Source organism: Apostichopus japonicus, chromosome 14 (assembly GCF_037975245.1).
Source record: "Apostichopus japonicus isolate 1M-3 chromosome 14, ASM3797524v1, whole genome shotgun sequence".
Classification (NCBI taxonomy): domain Eukaryota; kingdom Metazoa; phylum Echinodermata; class Holothuroidea; order Aspidochirotida; family Stichopodidae; genus Apostichopus; species Apostichopus japonicus.
In genome coordinates this window covers 11,198,617-11,216,972 of record NC_092574.1, presented here as the reverse complement: position 1 = coordinate 11,216,972, position 18,356 = coordinate 11,198,617, and the positions used below count along the sequence as shown (strand labels likewise).

At 36.4% G+C, this 18,356-nt stretch overlaps 2 protein-coding genes across 6 annotated transcripts in view; both read right to left on the bottom strand.

Annotated features, from left to right (window-relative positions):
* Positions 1-174: 174 nt before the first annotated feature.
* Positions 175-15,096, bottom strand: LOC139979598 (uncharacterized). Its single transcript, XM_071990554.1, has 12 exons — positions 14,951-15,096; positions 13,763-13,905; positions 13,062-13,133; positions 12,754-12,861; positions 10,847-10,921; positions 9,600-9,774; positions 8,644-8,852; positions 8,398-8,457; positions 7,899-8,114; positions 7,056-7,196; positions 4,135-6,615; positions 175-3,427 (listed from the first exon to the last, which is right to left on the bottom strand). The coding sequence occupies exons 2-12, from the start codon at positions 13,880-13,882 to the stop codon at positions 3,197-3,199; spliced, it is 3,888 nt and encodes a 1,295-aa protein (XP_071846655.1). The 5' UTR covers positions 13,883-13,905; positions 14,951-15,096; the 3' UTR covers positions 175-3,196.
* A 1,092-nt stretch (positions 15,097-16,188) lies between these two features.
* LOC139979379 (organic cation transporter protein-like) overlaps positions 16,189-18,356 on the bottom strand; it is a 42,332-nt gene continuing 40,164 nt past the window's right edge. For all 5 annotated transcript variants that reach the window (XM_071990117.1, XM_071990115.1, XM_071990116.1 and 2 more), the window contains one exon: positions 16,189-17,880. In XM_071990117.1, the coding sequence (XP_071846218.1) occupies positions 17,817-17,880 (64 nt within the window). In that variant the 3' untranslated portion in view covers positions 16,189-17,816. The remainder of the gene's footprint in view (positions 17,881-18,356) is intronic.

Sequence of the window (18,356 nt, the reverse complement as noted above, 5' to 3'; positions counted from 1 at the left end):
TAGTAGTTTGTTAGAGCGTTTCATATGAAATGAATAAAAATTACTACAACTACTATAATAAAACATATATAAAGAAAGGTGAGTTTTATGGATCATGTGAGGAACTGACCTACTTGACTGTGCGTTAGAATAAGTAGTTCAGTCACTTTAATTGCCGACGAGATGATTGAAGGGTAATTTCTCAAATATTTATTGGTAATATAACTAAACAACAGGTGGATCATTGATATAAAATGACGATGAATAACATATCATAACTATATTTGTTCTTTTAATCAACTGCTGTCAAGATATAGACAATTTTGCCTCTTTTTGCAAGAGCTTTGCCTCTTTCTAGCCTGAATATTCTTGCCATGGGTCCATAACAACCACGCCCTGCTGCTATCCCAACCACTATCCCAATTGTTCAATGGACCATTGTTTAGCTTCACTTTTTGCACTAAAATAATGAGACATGAATTGTGAAGTACTTCTACTGCCTTGGTTCTTTGGATGTTCGATAAACAATGTCACATTTTGTACGAAGGAACGTTTATGATATAAGCAATAAACATATAACTATAATAATGCTACTTAAGTCATCATGTGAAATAACCAAAAATATGCCTCACAATGCATGCACTATTGACGTCTAAACTTTGAATTTTTCTAAGAGAGGCACCCAGACACCCACCCTAGATGGGAGTCAAGGTTAACTATCCCAGGGCTACGCCCCTTCTTTGAAACATCCTTGATTCAAAACTGGCCGCTCCATAAAGGGTCAGGCCCAAACAGTCGCTGTGAGTTTTTTAAAGTCTTTGTCACCACCTTATACGGCAAAGCCTTTTCACAAAACGAAAAGTCCAGTCAAATTCCCACGCGACTATACGCTTAAGTTGCCTTCATCAAAAAATGTATACGAACGCGCTGCAAGAACTCATATTTCAAACACGCCGTGCAGACGGGTACATGTACTGGCTTCACGTGTTTGTGCGTTGAGAAGCAATTATATGATTCTATAGCGCCGAAGGCTCTAGATTGGTGACTCAAAAACTTCTTATACAGACGAACACGTGAAGCCAGTCCATAAATAACTGTGAGGGATATGCTGAGCTTTTCGAACGGCCCACATAGACCTTCCAAACTTTGCCACACCCTTCCCGTAGCCACCCATTCCTTGTGATTGTATTCTTAAATAAAGCACAGGTCTTTGAATGAAATAATACAAGAGTCGTTCATAAAATTTCAATAATCACACACACATATATAGAGTACTTGAAGTGACAAATTCTTGTGTAATACATGAAAAATGTATTTAGCAAAGTTGCAAATTAACACTAATTCATTGCATGAAATGATGAAGCTGTAATGTCTTTATGCAGATCAAACAGTAAAAATATCCAAGCATATTTTCGAAGAAAAGCTTAGAAATCAACTACGAACAATGAAATACAAAATTATAGTATTCTTTCTCCAACCAATCAACAAGTTGACGTAAGAATTTGAAATGTTCGTGACCCTTTATTTATTTTCAATGGTTAAAAATATGTCTATTAACTAGTCACAAATAACACATGACTAACCCAACAACAATCCACACCATTACTGTGGAATAAATTGAATAACTCTCAACAAAGTAATATGTAGCTTCATAAAAGTTGTCTAACATCTTTCCTTTCAGAAGCAAGAAAGGTATGAAACAATTTAAGGCTTAAGTAAACTTTTTTTTTGAAATTCTCAAATCCGAAATAAACTTTGTCAATTTCCGTGCATTCTCTCAATTATGCTAACTAATATTGATGAACCAACTTTGTTTAAACAATATTTAAATTTTTAAATAATATCGCACAGTAATTGTTTCTTTCATCTTTTAGTATCGTCCATTGGTCTTTAACCATGACCTGCACCTCATAGTTATAATACAGTTGTCATATACCAGAAGACTAAGTGTAAACACCTAACATCCGCAACGAATATCCATTAATGCCTCCATATTCATGGCGTAGAACGACAACTATATACGACGTTCCCACGGTTAAGTAAAATTCAAACCGAGCAGTCGGGTTTGTATGCATAGGCGTAGGAGGCGGAGGACTTGGGGGTCTGCAGCCCCCCCCCCCAACCAAACATTTTTGTGAAAATTCGGGCAATATGCTGAGAATTTTACGGGCGCCTACTGATGTAGCTAAAGGAAATCGATAGTTTAAGATAAATCTCCCTGGTAAATTAAAATAAAGTTCTTAGCTTGCCCAACTAATTCGCCATTACTAATGTGAAAAGAGAGTTTTGACATAATTGGCCCTCCATGCCTTTTCTCCACCTACATAAGACATTTCTTTTGCGATGTAATAACCGATGCATGCCAATATGATATGTCAATTAACATGAAAACTGTTGGTTATATTTTTCGGGCAAGTCGTTACAGCCCCCCTCCCCCAATCAAATTGGGCTCCTATGCCTATGTTTGTATGTACGTACCACAGCTGGATTACATTTGTTACCACATTCCAATTCTTACCATATACCTTCTAGTAACTGTGGGACAATATTCATGCAGTTTAAAAAAAAAACAGATAAAATAAACAACATGTAGTTATCCTTAACTTTCATATCACGACTAAATCGCGATTCTTACACACAAAGTAGTATAAGCTAAAACTGGAACGACATTATGCTAAATCTATATGCTAAGTGTTGATGTTGTCGTTGTACTGGTGAAATAAAATAGGAAATAATAGTGTAGTTTGTATAAAATATATATTTAAATAATATAAATCATCGTAATTCTTCCATCATGGTAAAATTAGCTTTAATGCAAGCCGCAGGATATTTCTAATAGGCTTTAAAGTGATTGTAAAACATATGCAAGATATTATCAAATGGTCAAAAGTATGTTACGCTAGTTTTATGTTAATTATAGTAACGTTCTGTGCGTTTAGTTTAGATATCCCCCAACCCCTTCACCTACCTTAATTTTTGCAATATATATTTTGGTTATTAAACGTGTAATCGGCAACTAACTTATCGTCAATCCATTATGTTAATTTCTGTAAATGTGTTTGACGTTAATGGCATTTGTGCATATTCTTTCAGCAAAGAAAACATACAAAGTTTAACCTTGAATGCACATATAACATCAAACACACTCACTTCAACAACGCAGTCACAAAACTCGTCATGTGTACCTGTAGCGTAGCCATTATTCTAACCAGCTATTTTATTCTTCCTGTAACTCTCCACTAATTGACAAAGCTGGTTTGCATCTTCTCGGCCTCTTCAGTCTGCTTCTGTTCAAGATACTCTGAGCTTTTTCAATTTCTCTATTAAGGCTGGACGATAGGTCTTCATCTTCATCGGAAAAAAGGCTCATTTCTGAGGGATCCTCAAACTGAGGGCGCTTACGAGCTGCAAGATCTGAGCGGGAATCTCTCGAATATGATGGGTTCAACTAAAAAGGCAAATGGTAGTTCATTTTAATTGTGAATATTATAATTTTGGCTTATGTTTACCGACTTATCACTTAAGTCAGAATAAAGACAAGACCCGACGAAAATATAATTCTCCTGTAAAGACACTGTTTTCATGACTTGAAAATTTGATTAGTATTATTAAACATTTACAGCGTAAAATGTAATCAGTGTTAACATTGAAAGTTATGACAGTTATAGGTCAAGTTCAAATCTTCATACTATAGATTAAGTATTTCGTAACTCCATATACCTGTTACTGAAAATAAACAAATAAACATCATAATAAATTATAAATATTAATAATTATGCCTTTGTTGACACATCTAGTGTTGTGTGCGAAGGACTAATATAATGTAAAATCTCTCATATGATCTTCTCTGTAGGAATTCATCAAAACATGCAGTCTTTGTTAATGCTGCTGTTGGGCTAATTTCTCCTTAAACATTTCACTCATATTTGTAATCATTATTATTCAAGATTATGATAAAATCAACCAACTTCACGAATATATCTGAACATTCGGGTGGCTGCCCCACACCGCCAACTTTACGTAAGGAGGACAGTTACACGACTTAGGCTGCTCATGGTTGGGATTCACAATCAGCAAATTTGTAAATATGCGAGTATTAGCATAGTAACCATGCTCTCAAGTATTAGCATAGTTCCAATGCTCTCAAACACTTACCGTAACGTCCTTGCGATCAGCATCTTTTGATCGCACTGATGCATCAACCAAGATCAGTGGCTCAGATGTGCATTCAGTTTGAAAAGCGATGGATGAAGAACTGTCTTGTGATTGTTGTAAGACTCCATCAGTTATACCTTTCCCGTAATCTGAGATGATTGTTACATCTCTCTCCCTGTCAGTTGGTTGCAGGTCGACGGACAACGAATTGCAGGTTGTTGAAGGATCTTTGTCAGGTAAAGTCATAATTGGTATCGAATCCTTCAAGGGAACTGATGTTTGACATAAATGTCGCACAATTGGTACTACCTGTTGCTGTGCACCTTTAACCTCATCTGATAGGGCAGGTATAGATGTAGCTACCCACGAAATCCTATCAGATGGCTGGTTCTGTTGATCTGTAGCTCGAGTGAGAGTAGTCGGTTTGCCAGGGGACTGTAGCTTCCCAGTGATCCGCTTAAGATTTACTCTTACATTCCGCTTTGTGAAACCAAGGTTATACTGATGTGGTGGATCAGAAGCCAACCAGGCACCAGAGGAAGTCAGTAATTGTGGTCTATTAAATGACAGAGAAGGGTCTGGCACTGGTTCCTGTTTATTCTCGTGGGAAGATTGGGAAGGATTTATTGTTGCGCGAGGGATACTTGATGACTCTTTGGTAGTTTTACAACTTGTTGTAGATAGGGAACCAGCAGGCCAATTGGCTGCCAAAGTAGGTAAAACTTCGCTTTGGTTGATATATGCAGGCAATGTTTTATGTGACATTACGGACGTCGGTAATTGTGCAATGTTGTCATTACTTAATATCTTCGGGTTTCTTTGAATGGCTATGTTTTGGTTACACTTTACATCTGACCTGTCGTTCAACCTGCGAGAATCTTGAGTTTGGGTAACTTCAGTTACATGACGTTCCTTTGGTGACGGATGTTTAATTTCACTATAGCTCATATCCCGCTCAAGTTCGTCACTTGTTGTTATATTCTCTGCGTCTTCTATATAATTTCTATTGCGAATTGTGAATGTGCTTGAAACCTTAAAATCATCTGGGCTATCTTTGGAAGTTGGACGGCCGGCTGCATTGCAAGATTCCGCCAGATATTCCACACCAATCTCTCCAGTACCCATGGAAAATGTTCCACTTTCTGCAGTTTTCTTTGGAAGAATTAACATTTTGGGAGATGTATCACCGGTGATATCGTGCAAAACCGGTTCGGATATGATATCTGTAACCTGTGAAATGGAACTTAAATCGCCACTTGTCTTTGCACTATCTTTCCATCCTTTCCAATGAGTACTTGGCACGGAAACAGTACTTCGTGAATGTGTATCTGGTTTGGTTGTACCCGTCACAATGGTATCATTCAGTGCAATCGCTTTACTTTCTGACGCTCCAGAGGTATTAAATACCACCGAAGTGGCCACCTTTCCCATCTCCTTAATTTCTACTGCACTGGAAACTTCGATTTGCGATATGCCTTTGTCACATTGGCTAATGAACTGATCAGCCCTGCCTTTCTCTTTGTTAATGGTATCTATTTTATGTTCCTTGGAGGGAGGCCGATTAAGTTCAGGTGAAGGGACATCAGTTGTAGGTGCATGGGCCGAGACGCTGACATTATCATTAACTTCGGCTGTATCTGATGGACTCTTAGAAGAATTGTCTTTGCATGGTCTTATCACTAAGGCTGAATCCAAGCATGTTTGATCTGACACAACCCCTGTTACGTTAGGAGCACTTAAGATACCAATGACGTCACTATCTCTCAGTTTAGGGGATACATCTTCTCTAGCTTCCTTTTTAGGTACCGGAGTTTTGGTATTATGACCAAACATTACCTGTGAAGGCCGGGCACCATCACCTACTAGGTGGTTTTTACCCTCACAAGTTAAGAGTCTCCTGTCACATTCAGTAACACTGCCACTTTTTATTTCCACTTTACATGATTCTTCAAACAGACAAGAATCTTTATAGATTTGTCTCGAATCATCATCTCTGTGTTGTTTTGGAGGATGGTCGAAATTGTTTGTGTGTCGTAAAGGTGCTTCTGTTAGAGCATTGACCTGATCTGTAACTTCCATTGACACTGTATATTCAAATGTGTCTTCCGATATTTGCTTTGAGTGAATTGTAGAACGACCAATAGTCGGCAAGCTCTGATCATTACCAGTGTTGATGTAGTTTTGTTCCTGCTTTGGATTTTTGGTCAATTCTACTTTTTGTCTTTTATTGATTGAAGTAGAACATAAATTAGCTTGGTCCAAGAGTGAAAGATCAAACTTGTCTTCATTAGATCCACACATGTCATCCTGGGAATACTGAGTTCCTTTTGATTTCATGTCAATACTACTTGAAATGAAAGCTCCGTTATCAATTGTCTGAACGGAGCAATTTGACATGTTTGCTTTTTCAATTGGGAACTTATCTATTGTTGTGTTGATTCCAACATCCACTTTGTTCTTAGCATTTTCGTTGAATTGTTTCTGAGAAGAAAAAAAAATAGACAAAACATGTCAACAAAGTATTTTAGATGCTCATACAGTAAACAAATAAAAACTAATGACAGATATTCACTTATCTAAATATCAAAGTACATGGTAAACAATTTCTGTGCTTACACTTTACTTGAACTTAGATTACAAAACTGAAAATAGGAATATGGTGCAAAGTATCTAATGTACTTGCAGACGAAAGTTTATTTGTTTTAACGATAAGATAAATACCAAGTCAACTGTCAACTTTATAACTTGCTTTCTATTTTAAAGTGACAATAAGAAATTTTACAACAAAAAGGACATTAATCTAAATCTTAGCATGAACCCTTCTTATTACTTACAAACATATCTCTCTGTCCTCATTTGGAGAGTATATTTTATCAACTGTAGTATTGGAAATTATTTACAGTTATAACTTTCATTTTTACCTCATGCAACTTCATTTTAACAAGAATCCCCCTGTACGCCTCCTCTAATGATGCATTCTTTTCCTCGAGTTTATTATTTTCTTCAGTTAACGCTTCAACATTTCTTGACTGCTCTGATACGGCCAATGCAAGCGACTTTTCCTGCCATTTAAAAAAAAAAGCGAAATTTATATCTGGAGTCCGTGTTGATGTGATAAAACAAGTAGAAAGTTAAATAGTCTTCAATTCTGATTTAACAGAATGGTTATCCTTCGAACATATTCGAAGGACTCGTAGAAACTTGCAAAAAACAGACAAATTTAAGTGTAAGAACAATTTACTAACATTTAAAAACAGATGTTTATCACTAGTTCCACATAAAGGAATTTACTGTCTGTTACTACATTTTACATATTAAACACATTTTTGTAATCAACTGATCGTAATTTGTACAAACCCACGACCGTATGTTCAGTGGCGTAGGAAGGTACTTTTGAGTGGGGGTGGGGGGCTGAAGACTGATGGCCGGCCTGGGGGAGGGGTCTAAGGGGAGGGGTGTTCGCCTTGGGGTATTTTTTTTGCATTTCCAGGTGTCCTCAGATGCATATTGGTGCAATATAGCACACTTCAAAACCCACTCCATTTTGTAAATAATTTTGCATTTTCACCTGGCCTTAGATGCAATTTGGTGCTGCAAATGAGTTTTCTCATTTGGAAATGAAAAAGGGGTTTTCTGACTTGCGAAGCGGGGGGGGGGGGGGGGGGGGGGGGGCGGCGGCGGAATAATATTTCCGCCCTACCATATTTTTCACCAGCCCCCCCAGCCCCCCGGTTCCTACGCTCTTGCGTATGTTACAGAATTACCTTATCATTCCACTTTACTTTGAGTTGGTCCATCTCTTCTTCCAAGTTCTTTACTACCTTCTCCTCTGTGCTTCTGTCATTTTCCAGTTTCATTATTTTCTCTATCATTTCCTTTTTCTCCCCTTCCATCACTTCAACAATGTCTTTATATTTCACATGAATTGTAACATATTTATCTATGAGGACTTGGGCTTCGTCAAGTTGCTTCCTGATTTCCTATAAATATTAGACGGAGAAATATTAACTTTTAATCAACATGTAAACTCATAAATTATTATCTTTGAAATCATGAGAAAATAACATTCTAAGTGGTTTTGCTTATGTCACAATAACTCTTAGCATTAATCAAAGTCTGTTGTTCAATATTTTCGTCAGTTGTCCTTGTGTGTGCAAAACGATGTTAATACAAGTAAGAAAGAAGAAAAGACCAAAAAAAGATTCAGTTTACTTCTTTGTAAGTTATAGTCATGCTTGATATATTAATCCGTAAAAAACTTACCTTACTACGTTCATGAGAACTCTCCAGTTGCTTTTTCAATAGCTCTTCGTTTCTTTTCAGCTGTTCAAATAAAGAGGAAATATAGGATCGATAGGAATAACCAAATGGGCATATTGAAGGAGGCAAATTAGGATTTTCTAACTACAAAGATTTTATCAACCATTCTAGAGTCACAAAGAAAACATACCAACCACATATCTGAGATCAAATAATTCCCATGCTGTTTCATGTTTACGGTTTTCTTACCTGTTTCAGTTCTTCTTTGTCGAGAAATCCAATCGCTCCTATTTCGAGTGGTTTTATTCCTGACGTTGTTTCTTTTAGTTTCGTCTTGACCGTTAACTCCGAGATGATTCTCTCTTTCTCATCCAGTTTACTCTCTAGTTTCCTCTTCATACACTCATTGTGAGTATTGATGAAGCTCAATCTCTCATTCAATACCATAGCTTCTTTCACTGTGGACAAAGGACATAACAACGACAGATATCATATGGATATCAAACTACCAGCTGGATCGGATTTGGTTTTATTTCTCTTTGTCTTGCTAAGTTTACGGTTACCAAAATACTAGTGATTGTAAAGTTATTTTATAAATGAATAACAATAACCACATTTAACTTAACTTTAACTAGATATAATCAATTACACAACATGAAATTATTCTACTTCTAGTACCTGCAATTATGTATTCAGAAATTATACAGAAAGCTTATGCTTTCCAAGAACACCAATTTAACAAATAATAATATACTTAGTTTACAATAGTATTCTAAAGATCACATTATTTTTGGATGACAATCATTTTAATTTTTTGACCATGGTGGTACATTGACAGAATCACTGATAATGGATTAGTTTCTTTCCCAACCACTTGCTGCTGCTTGTATTGCCTTACTCGCCCCACGGAACCTTTGCTGATGTCGTGAGCCAAGGTGTGCATATTTTGGATGCTGGCTTTTGTACAACACGGAGAGTGCGAACGTAAATTACATTACGGCATTTGCTTGACTGCTGATTGACCTTAGAATACCCTTCCATTAATTGAACTGTCAAAGTTCCAAACATTATATCATCGTTTCAAGTTATATCGTATCGTATTTCTGTGCATCAATTACAAATTCAAAAACTTTTAAATCAAAGTTAAACAAATTTATGTAAATAATTTATTTCTCGTCAATCTCGTGTATGTTCGATTATCTTACCTTCTTTCGATAAGATTAACACTTGAGTATTGCACTTCTCCAAAGATTGTTTAATATCCTTAAACTGTTCCTCGAAGATTGATGCTTGCTTAATGCAAGATTCCCCAGCAGCGGTTTGTGTCTTTAATAAATGGCTTTGCTCTCGTATAATCCTCTCCAAGTTGTATTTCTCAAGCTGAAAGTAGAAAATGAGTTAAATAATAAGTCATTTCAAGAATCCTATGCAAATTGTCTGGTCAAAGGCACGTCTCATAGTTGCAATTTTAATTCAAAGAAATTACAATGTTAGTCATTTCATTTGGATCGTGTAACATTCCTATTCATATGTCAATTAGTTTGTAGTTTAAAGTTAAATTGAAATTAACTTTTTGGAATAAACTGAAACATAACTGCAGCATAAATCACAAGAGCAGCAGAAACAATATGCTCTACTGTTCTTATATTTCCTGTTAAAAATCTCTGTCTGTTTGATTTTTGCAACTATTTGAACTAGGATCAATGGCATATTTAGAATATTTATTTAAAACATACCATCTTTATTTGTGACAATGGCATAGACTGTATAACCCATTACATCTCGCAGTTTTAATTGTGAAAAAATTCATCAGTTCAAGTTTGAAAATTTGTATTTAGACCACATAATAACGTCTTTTAAATTACAGTAAGTCAGGTACCAGGAGTCTGTCTGCACATTGCTAGCCTAAGTAAGAGTTGAACAAAAATCATTCACCAAACAGTATCAAAAACTAAATCAACGTTTTTTAAATTCAGCACCAAATTCAGCTAATTACTCCTTGGCTATCATATTTTATCGACAGTAAATTGTATATACTTGTTTAAATTAAACAAATCCTGCAGCTTAGCCTAAGTTTTTCTGACAAGTACTGCATATTTATCATAGTTTTCCTGATTTATGCCTGTTTATTTAACAACTTGGATCTTAAACCGTCATGAAAGAAATAAACAAATGTCAGAAAATTGTTAACTGCTACAAAAAAAAATTGCATAGTTTATGCATGCCCAATCACACAAGGTTAACTAGAGATATGCATATCTAATAAGCATTAAATTACAGGATTGTGATTCAAAAACGTCTGCTTCTTTTCATTCTTTATGAAATGCATATTTGAACATCCAGTGCAACCCAAGAGAGTAATACGTTTAAATTAATTGGAATTCTCTCTATATCGATCATTTCAAGTCCATACATTTTATGGAATTTGCAATATTATTTCAAAGCAATTTACCTGTAAAGATCTTACTTCATCTTTCACTGATTTGACATCTTTTTCCCACGACTCATTTTCCCAAACTAGCTTGCTCTGTCGATGGAGAAATAAATTCATTCTTTTCAATCGATTTGTCAGTCATTAGCCATGGGTGGAAATGTCACCATACAAATTTGGTATAATCCAAACCCAAACTAGTACATGGTATTGTTAATCGAAACCTCTCTGAAACATACAACATACTACGGTATACTAACACTGAAAATATCACGATATTATTATATATATATATATATATATAGATATAGACATAGACATAGATATATATATATATATATATATATATATATATATATATATATATATATATATATAAATGAAAATCGTAATGAGTTGGAAAATCAAGAACAGTGAAAAAACTTTCAGCCTCCACCGGGATTCGAACCACGGGCCTCCCGCTCTGTACGCGGACACCCTAACCACTAGGCTATGGACGCTGATTGTATGTCCAGAGGTTCGAAACCGGTAAGGTAGATCGTAATTCCACTGTAGGCGTTTGTCACCTGTATCGAACAATACTAGTTCTGTTTTTGGTGACATATTTTGCCTTACTCTAGAGATCAAACATGATGCTAACCAACTCGAAAATCATTTGTGATTCCTAAAGCCGGATCTCGAAAGAGATACTTTGAACATACTTTATGTTAATGCAAAGGAGGTAAACGACAAAGGCAAATGAATATATATAAATGAAAATCGTAATGAGTTGGAAAATCAAGAACAGTGAAAAAACTTTCAGCCTCCACCGGGATTCGAACCACGGGCCTCCCGCTCTGTACGCGGACACCCTAACCACTAGGCTATGGACGCTGATTGTATGTCCAGAGGTTCGAAACCGGTAAGGTAGATCGTAATTCCACTGTAGGCGTTTGTCACCTGTATCGAACAATACTAGTTCTGTTTTTGGTGACATATTTTGCCTTACTCTAGAGATCAAACATGATGCTAACCAACTCGAAAATCATTTGTGATTCCTAAAGCCGGATCTCGAAAGAGATACTTTGAACATACTTTATGTTAATGCAATATATATATATATATATATATATATATATATATATATATATATATTGCAATATATATATATATATATATATATATATATAAATATATATATAGTAAAGGCATCATAATTGACGCACCCCCGTAATTGACGCACCTTCAATTATTACTAGCAAAGATACAGCAGGCCACCTAAACTCTTTGAAGTCAAGCAGAAATACATATTTCATGAGTTTGATTTCATTTCAGCTATTTGCTGACCAAATTGTGGTATTTTTTAAGCTTTTAACACCCTCCCCCATTTTTGCATGTTTTTTGGGCATTTGGAAATCTTACACCCTAAAAATGACCAACATTATCTCAATATGAAAACACTACTCTCTGGGGCCTGACATGTCTGAGCTTAGAGGCTCAGAGCATAGCAAACAGCATCTAAAGTCAATGGATGTTTACTAAGGCCTACACTACAGTTAGCTTATCGACAAATGTGTCAATTTAGGGGTATGTAAGAACTTGATACAGCAGACATTTTGTGGTCAAATTCTGCTGAATTGTACGGTGCATAAGCACAGAACCTTAAATACTTTTAGATCATAACATTTCTGAGGAACTACCCATATGAAAAACACATACAGTTGAGTGATTTGGATTTTTCCTTGATAGACATCATTGATCAAATCCTTAAGTGCGTCAATTATGAGCCCACCATGCTATATATAAATATATATATATATATATATATATAAATACATATACTATATATATATATATAAATATATATATATATATATATATATATACATACATATACTATAATCAGCAGTCGTTGAAGGTAAGGGGTTGGTATTTCTCTGGTAACAAACCTTTTCTCGATTGAGACGCTTAATGTCATCTTGGTAAGACCGATCTAGGTCTAGTAACTTCTGTTCATGTTTGTCTCTTAGAATGCTGTTCTTCAGAATTTCATCCTCCTGTAAAAGAAACACAAGTGCAATAACCTATAAGATATCTTCAAAGGTATCCAATCATCCTAGTAGAGGAAAATTAAGAAAACCAAATAGCTATTACGTAGTACATTTAAAATAAAAACTTAAACATGAACTAATGTTACTTCACCACACAAATATACGGAGATTTATTTATCAGTTACTTGAGAGGATTGTGAACTGACCAGCTCTCTCTCGTGTTTATGTTGCTCTATCACAAGATGTCTCATCCTTTCCTCTGATTCCTTCTTTGTCATCTATGGTGAACGGGGAAAAAATAATCAAGCTAAGAATCCGAAAATATAAAAAAGACAAACATTTCCAATATTATCAGTTGTAATAATTGTAAGCCAGATATGCATATCAAGTTTGATATGGCTTTAAAGCCAGATATATCTTGATATAATTGTAAGCCAGATATGCATATCAAGTTTGATATGGCTTTAAAGCCAGATATATCTTGATATAATTGTAAGCCAGATATGCATATCAAGTTTGATATGGCCATATAAAGCCAGATAGATCTTGATATAAATGTAAGCCAGATATCCATAACAAGTTTGATATGGCCATATAAAGCCAGATATAACTGGATATAGAGTCAATCCAGATAGGCATATAAAGTTTTATCTGGCAATATAAAGCCAGATATAACTGGATATAGAGTCAATCCAGATAGGCATATAAAGTTTGATATGGCCATATAAAGCCAGATATAACTGGATATAGAGTCAATCCAGATAGGCATATAAAGTTTTATCTGGCAATATAAAGCCAGATGTAACTGGATATAGAGTCAATCCAGATATGCAGATAAAGTTTTATCTGGCCATATTAAGCGAGAATGTTTCCTTGTAGTTGTTTAGTAGTAACCAGTTCTTCTTACCCGTAAGAAATTGACTTCCTCACAAAGCTGAATGACCATGTACTTTAGATCATCATCTATGTTGGGGTGAACTGGTCCTCCAAACTCACTAGATTCTTTACTTTCTGTCGGACAGGCCATAGTTGAATTCTCACTATCGCAGACTTCAAGAAAAAGGTAAAATATTTTCAGTGATTATTTCTTCCAGTCCTGTTGCATTGGGCTTACATATACAACTTACACTCGGGTCTAATTTTTGCATCTATTAGGCGATAGATCTAGATTTTGTGCACATCTATACTTTGGTAGTTAACGCAATTCTTACGTAGTATCTTTGCTAACAATGGAATCGTTTTGGTACCTTATCTATGGCACGTACTATAGACTATGGTGCACTAGCCTTTTCTTTTACAAAAGAAAGGTCTTGTCCCTGGCAGGTCTAGAGTAGGATTAGAATGCATCATTTGGAGATACTCCTTTTGTTCTGTACACTGAACACAAACAATGAACAGATGATCTAACAAAACAAAATTGTTAACCTTGCTCGAGGTACTTCGACTATACTAGGCTAGTCCTATATTTATGCCCCCCCCCCCCTTCAACCATGTAGAATTGCTTTACGATACAAGTAGGCCTAGGCTAGATGCTTAAGTTAGACTACGAAGTGCGATGCCACGTTTGTAGGCTATAGCCTTTTGCTGTTGAACCAGGCTATAGCCTACAAACGTAGCATCGCACTTCGTAGTCTAACTTAAGCATCTAGCCTAGGCCTACTTGTAAGTTGTAATTTCTGTATTAGTATTACAGTCTTATCAAAGATGTGAACTAGCCTAGGTCTAGATCAAGCGTTAAGGCAGTTTCATAAAGCAATAAACTTAGCACAGACAAAGACTGGGTTAGGTCCACGTAGTTTAGGTCTATGCAGTATACATAAGGGTTTAAAGCCTAGTAATAGTGATGCACTTCAAAAACTTGACCTCGACGTTAACAGGGTTTAACGTTAGCCTAGATCCTAGGCCTAGGCTAGGTCTAGCCTAAAATGCAAAGTAGTCAGGCCTAGCCTAGGCTATAACATTAACAGTGCGTTGCGTAGACTACGTCTGCGCTATCCAAAGTTGTTAACACTTAGGCTTCAAGTCTAAATCGTTAAACAAAAGAATGTCTATACAGCCCATAAATAACACGAAGAAACTGAATGAAACACGTTACTTTCTAAGTCTCTCCAGTAACCAATTACGTCGTAGAAATAGGACACACAACTATGTGATACTGATAGTTTGTTGTCCGTATGAACGTTCGCACTAGATCTGACCGCAATGCATTATGCATATGTAGCTAGCTAAGCGTGGCTAGGCCTAATCCCAAACGTAAAACAGGCACGGCTCTGTATTTATATTATATTTCTCAATCGTGCCATCTACTTCGTCTGTGCTGTAACTCTAATTTTACGAAGTTATGATCGTACATCATACATTTAAAAGTTGCGAATTTGGCGATAACGAACACACTCGGAAATCGAGCTGAGTGGGGTATATGATGTCACATTAGTGTCATTTTGGCAAGGTCATTCACCCGTGATGGCAAAGGGCTGCCATCCTGCCAAGTGGCGCCAAGGGCGAGTTACTCGGGGGAGGGGGTTCATTCCCACAAATCATGTGCTTCCCCGAGTTGCCCATCCCTCACCCAGTCGGCTGCGGTATATCAAAACTGAAAAAATTTGTTCGAATTCTTCTTTCTGACATGTGTTTTCTGCTTTAAAGTCTCACGAGACATCGAGAAATATCTCGAAAACTTACAACTTCTGGGGGTTGGGCCCTCTGCACCCCCACCGGGGCTTCGGAATAAAGTCCATAGAAATAAAATTTCCCTCCCTCTCCCTCACATGTGTATAATGAATTAAACTCGATACGAGAGAACAAGGGATATCTGAAAACTATTGAGCTTCCGGAGGTGTCTCCCCTGTTCCCCGCCCCTCATGCAGGCAGCTTCTGGGGTCCTGCACCCCGGCCAATCACAGTGTACATAAAGCTGCTTTTGTTGGTTCATTTTTCAAACCCTGCTCATTTAGTCACTGTAGTTGATCACAAACTGCCCGAGTCGGTCTCGAAATCGATCAACATACATATTGGTGGTAAATTTACGACCCATAGTATATGACCTTCAACTTTGTCACAATTTTGAATTTCATGCAAAAAGTTAAAGTATAGTCTTGCCCTTTTGAACTTCCAAAATGTCTGTCCCGCCCCTCCCCCCCCCCCGGTCGCCCTCCATTACACCCCACTCTTTGGAATTTTATAGTCACTGCTCATGCTGTCAATGTGACATGTTGATGACGTCATGCAAGTTCCTTTGGGGGTTTTCATAAGCCTATAAAGTGCAGTTTCGGAATTAAAAAAAATGAAAAAATAAAAATAAAAACAATAGAAAGAAACCAACAGTTAATTTTTCTTTGATATATTGTCTTCTTTGTATTGTTAAACCGATTACATCAAAAATCTTGTTACGACAGGGGTGCCTCCGACATAACACATGGAGTAGTTCCGTTTAATCGTCATTATGACCATGACAATAAAAACTAAATTGCAGTCTGTATGCAGCCGATAAAACATCTCACAACCTTTTCATATGAAGTGGATATTTTCGATTCGATCGTTGACACAAACAATGATGTTCAAGACGAGCGTGTGGAAGTAGGACGTCAGGGTGAATAAACACAAATGAAAGTTTAAGTTGCTGGTGTGTTCGCTTATAAGCATTACCGACAAATATCCGATGTATCGTGGTCGCTTCAAATTTAAAGACTGTATTTAGCTTATAGTTTTGGTAAAACTAGATAACGTACATGTTTAGGCCCTATACATATTTCACCTACAGTAATACAGGTTTACCGACCGTGCATGTATTTTAATCAGAAACAAAAAGTCAAAAATTTACTGCATATACAAGAAGATCGAAGACTGAAAGAAATATTAAGCATCGAGTTACTATATTAACGGTAGATTAAAGTAAAACTACTTTTCCAGTATTCCGACAACGTACTGCCGAAATACGTCTTTTACATCACATAACCAACTCAGAGCGAAATGATAACAAAATGTAATTTTAGTATGAAAAGTATGACTTGAGTCAATCTTCCATATACTTGAATCCTTCTCATGGTTTTTATATACTCGCACTCAGAGCAAAACGGAAAATGAAGTATATATAACATGTACGACTCGTACCCGACGGTGCGACAACACATTGTACAATTAGTACTCAAGATTTTGTACTCGCTCAAAACATTGATGTCCTCTACAAGGTTTGTAGAAGATTTTAAAAACCCATGATTTTTATTTTTCCTGGCTACAATATCATTTTTGTTGTAAGAATGTAACATAAAATTTTAGTTTAATTTTGATAACCAAAAAAATACCGCTCACTTCCGGTTAAAACGTGCAGAATACCCCAAAACCAGACAGAATGATGTCGAATAACCCACTCAGCAGAAACTCGAGGTTTTTGTGACATTTTCCTGGTCACAGTCACGATGCTTTGAGATTAAAATGATTACGGTATAGGCCTACACTTCTATTTTGAGTTTTTATGTCGTAAAATTTCGTTTTGCCATGCATGAGTAGACAGACGCGTAGCCAAGGGGGAGGGGGGGCGAAGGGGGCGACCGCCCCCTCCTTAAGCATATTTTTTTTATAATATCGCTAGTAATTTCAAAATAGAAAATGCTTAGATACAACTTACAAAGCCTGGGAAGTGCCATTTATTTGGAGGCATTTTCGGCCAAAATTTTCTTGTACGCTTCGCGCCAACTCATGCTGGCGCTACGCTCAGATAGTTTGCCTATATATACAGGCTACGCCCCTCCCTTGGCAAATTCCTCGCTACGCGCCTGTGAGCAGATCAATGTTTATGATATGTGAGATTTAATTTCTTTCTAATAAAATTACCGTCATTTAAATCTAAATGTGTGTTCTACAATCCAAGTTATTATAAAGTATATACACGTTCCCTGTGAAATGAATGCTGCCACCAATTTCATGCCTGTGATGTCTAATCTAGATTTCCATATGTAGTTTCGTCACGCTACAGTGTCGTCAAAGTTCCTATCTTTCTGTCCATCGTTTTCTTTCGGCTTTCCCTTTCTGGAAGTAAAAACATAAAGGGTTTTGTATACGGATAATGTTGAAACTCAATTAGTTTCGTTAGGCAACATAATATTAGATACATTTTATTAATGACTCTTTTATTACAAGGCCTAATTTAAACTTGTTTTGCTTTACTTTATATATACGTTTTTTCCTGCAACACTTTTATGGATTACCTGCCCTGCATGCCAGTTGTTAAATTATGAAAAGGCACCATCATTAGATCTGGTATTGAACTTTGCCGATTCGATAATGGAGTGACCGGGTTTTCTCTGTTATTTGAATAACTCCTCAGAGGTCGTGTGAAGCTTATCGACCTTGCTTCATGTAATTTAAGGAGATAAACCGTTTTAGTGGGGTGTTGTACTACATAATCCCAGAAATAAAAAAATTAAAAAATCAGTTTTATTTGACCTCATGATATGGAATTATTACAATGGGTAGTACTCAAATGATTTTTGGTGTTTTACTTT

Coding starts and splice junctions, on each gene's coding strand:
- LOC139979598 (XM_071990554.1), bottom strand. CDS start 13,882: ATGGCCTGTCCGACAGAAAGTAAAGAATCTAGTGAGTTTGGAGGACCA. Junction 13,134..13,762: donor AGGAAGTCAATTTCTTACGG/GTAAGAAGAACT, acceptor CGTTCACCATAG/ATGACAAAGAAGGAATCAGA. Junction 8,458..8,643: donor ACAAAGAAGAACTGAAACAG/GTAAGAAAACCG, acceptor TTATTTGAACAG/CTGAAAAGAAACGAAGAGCT.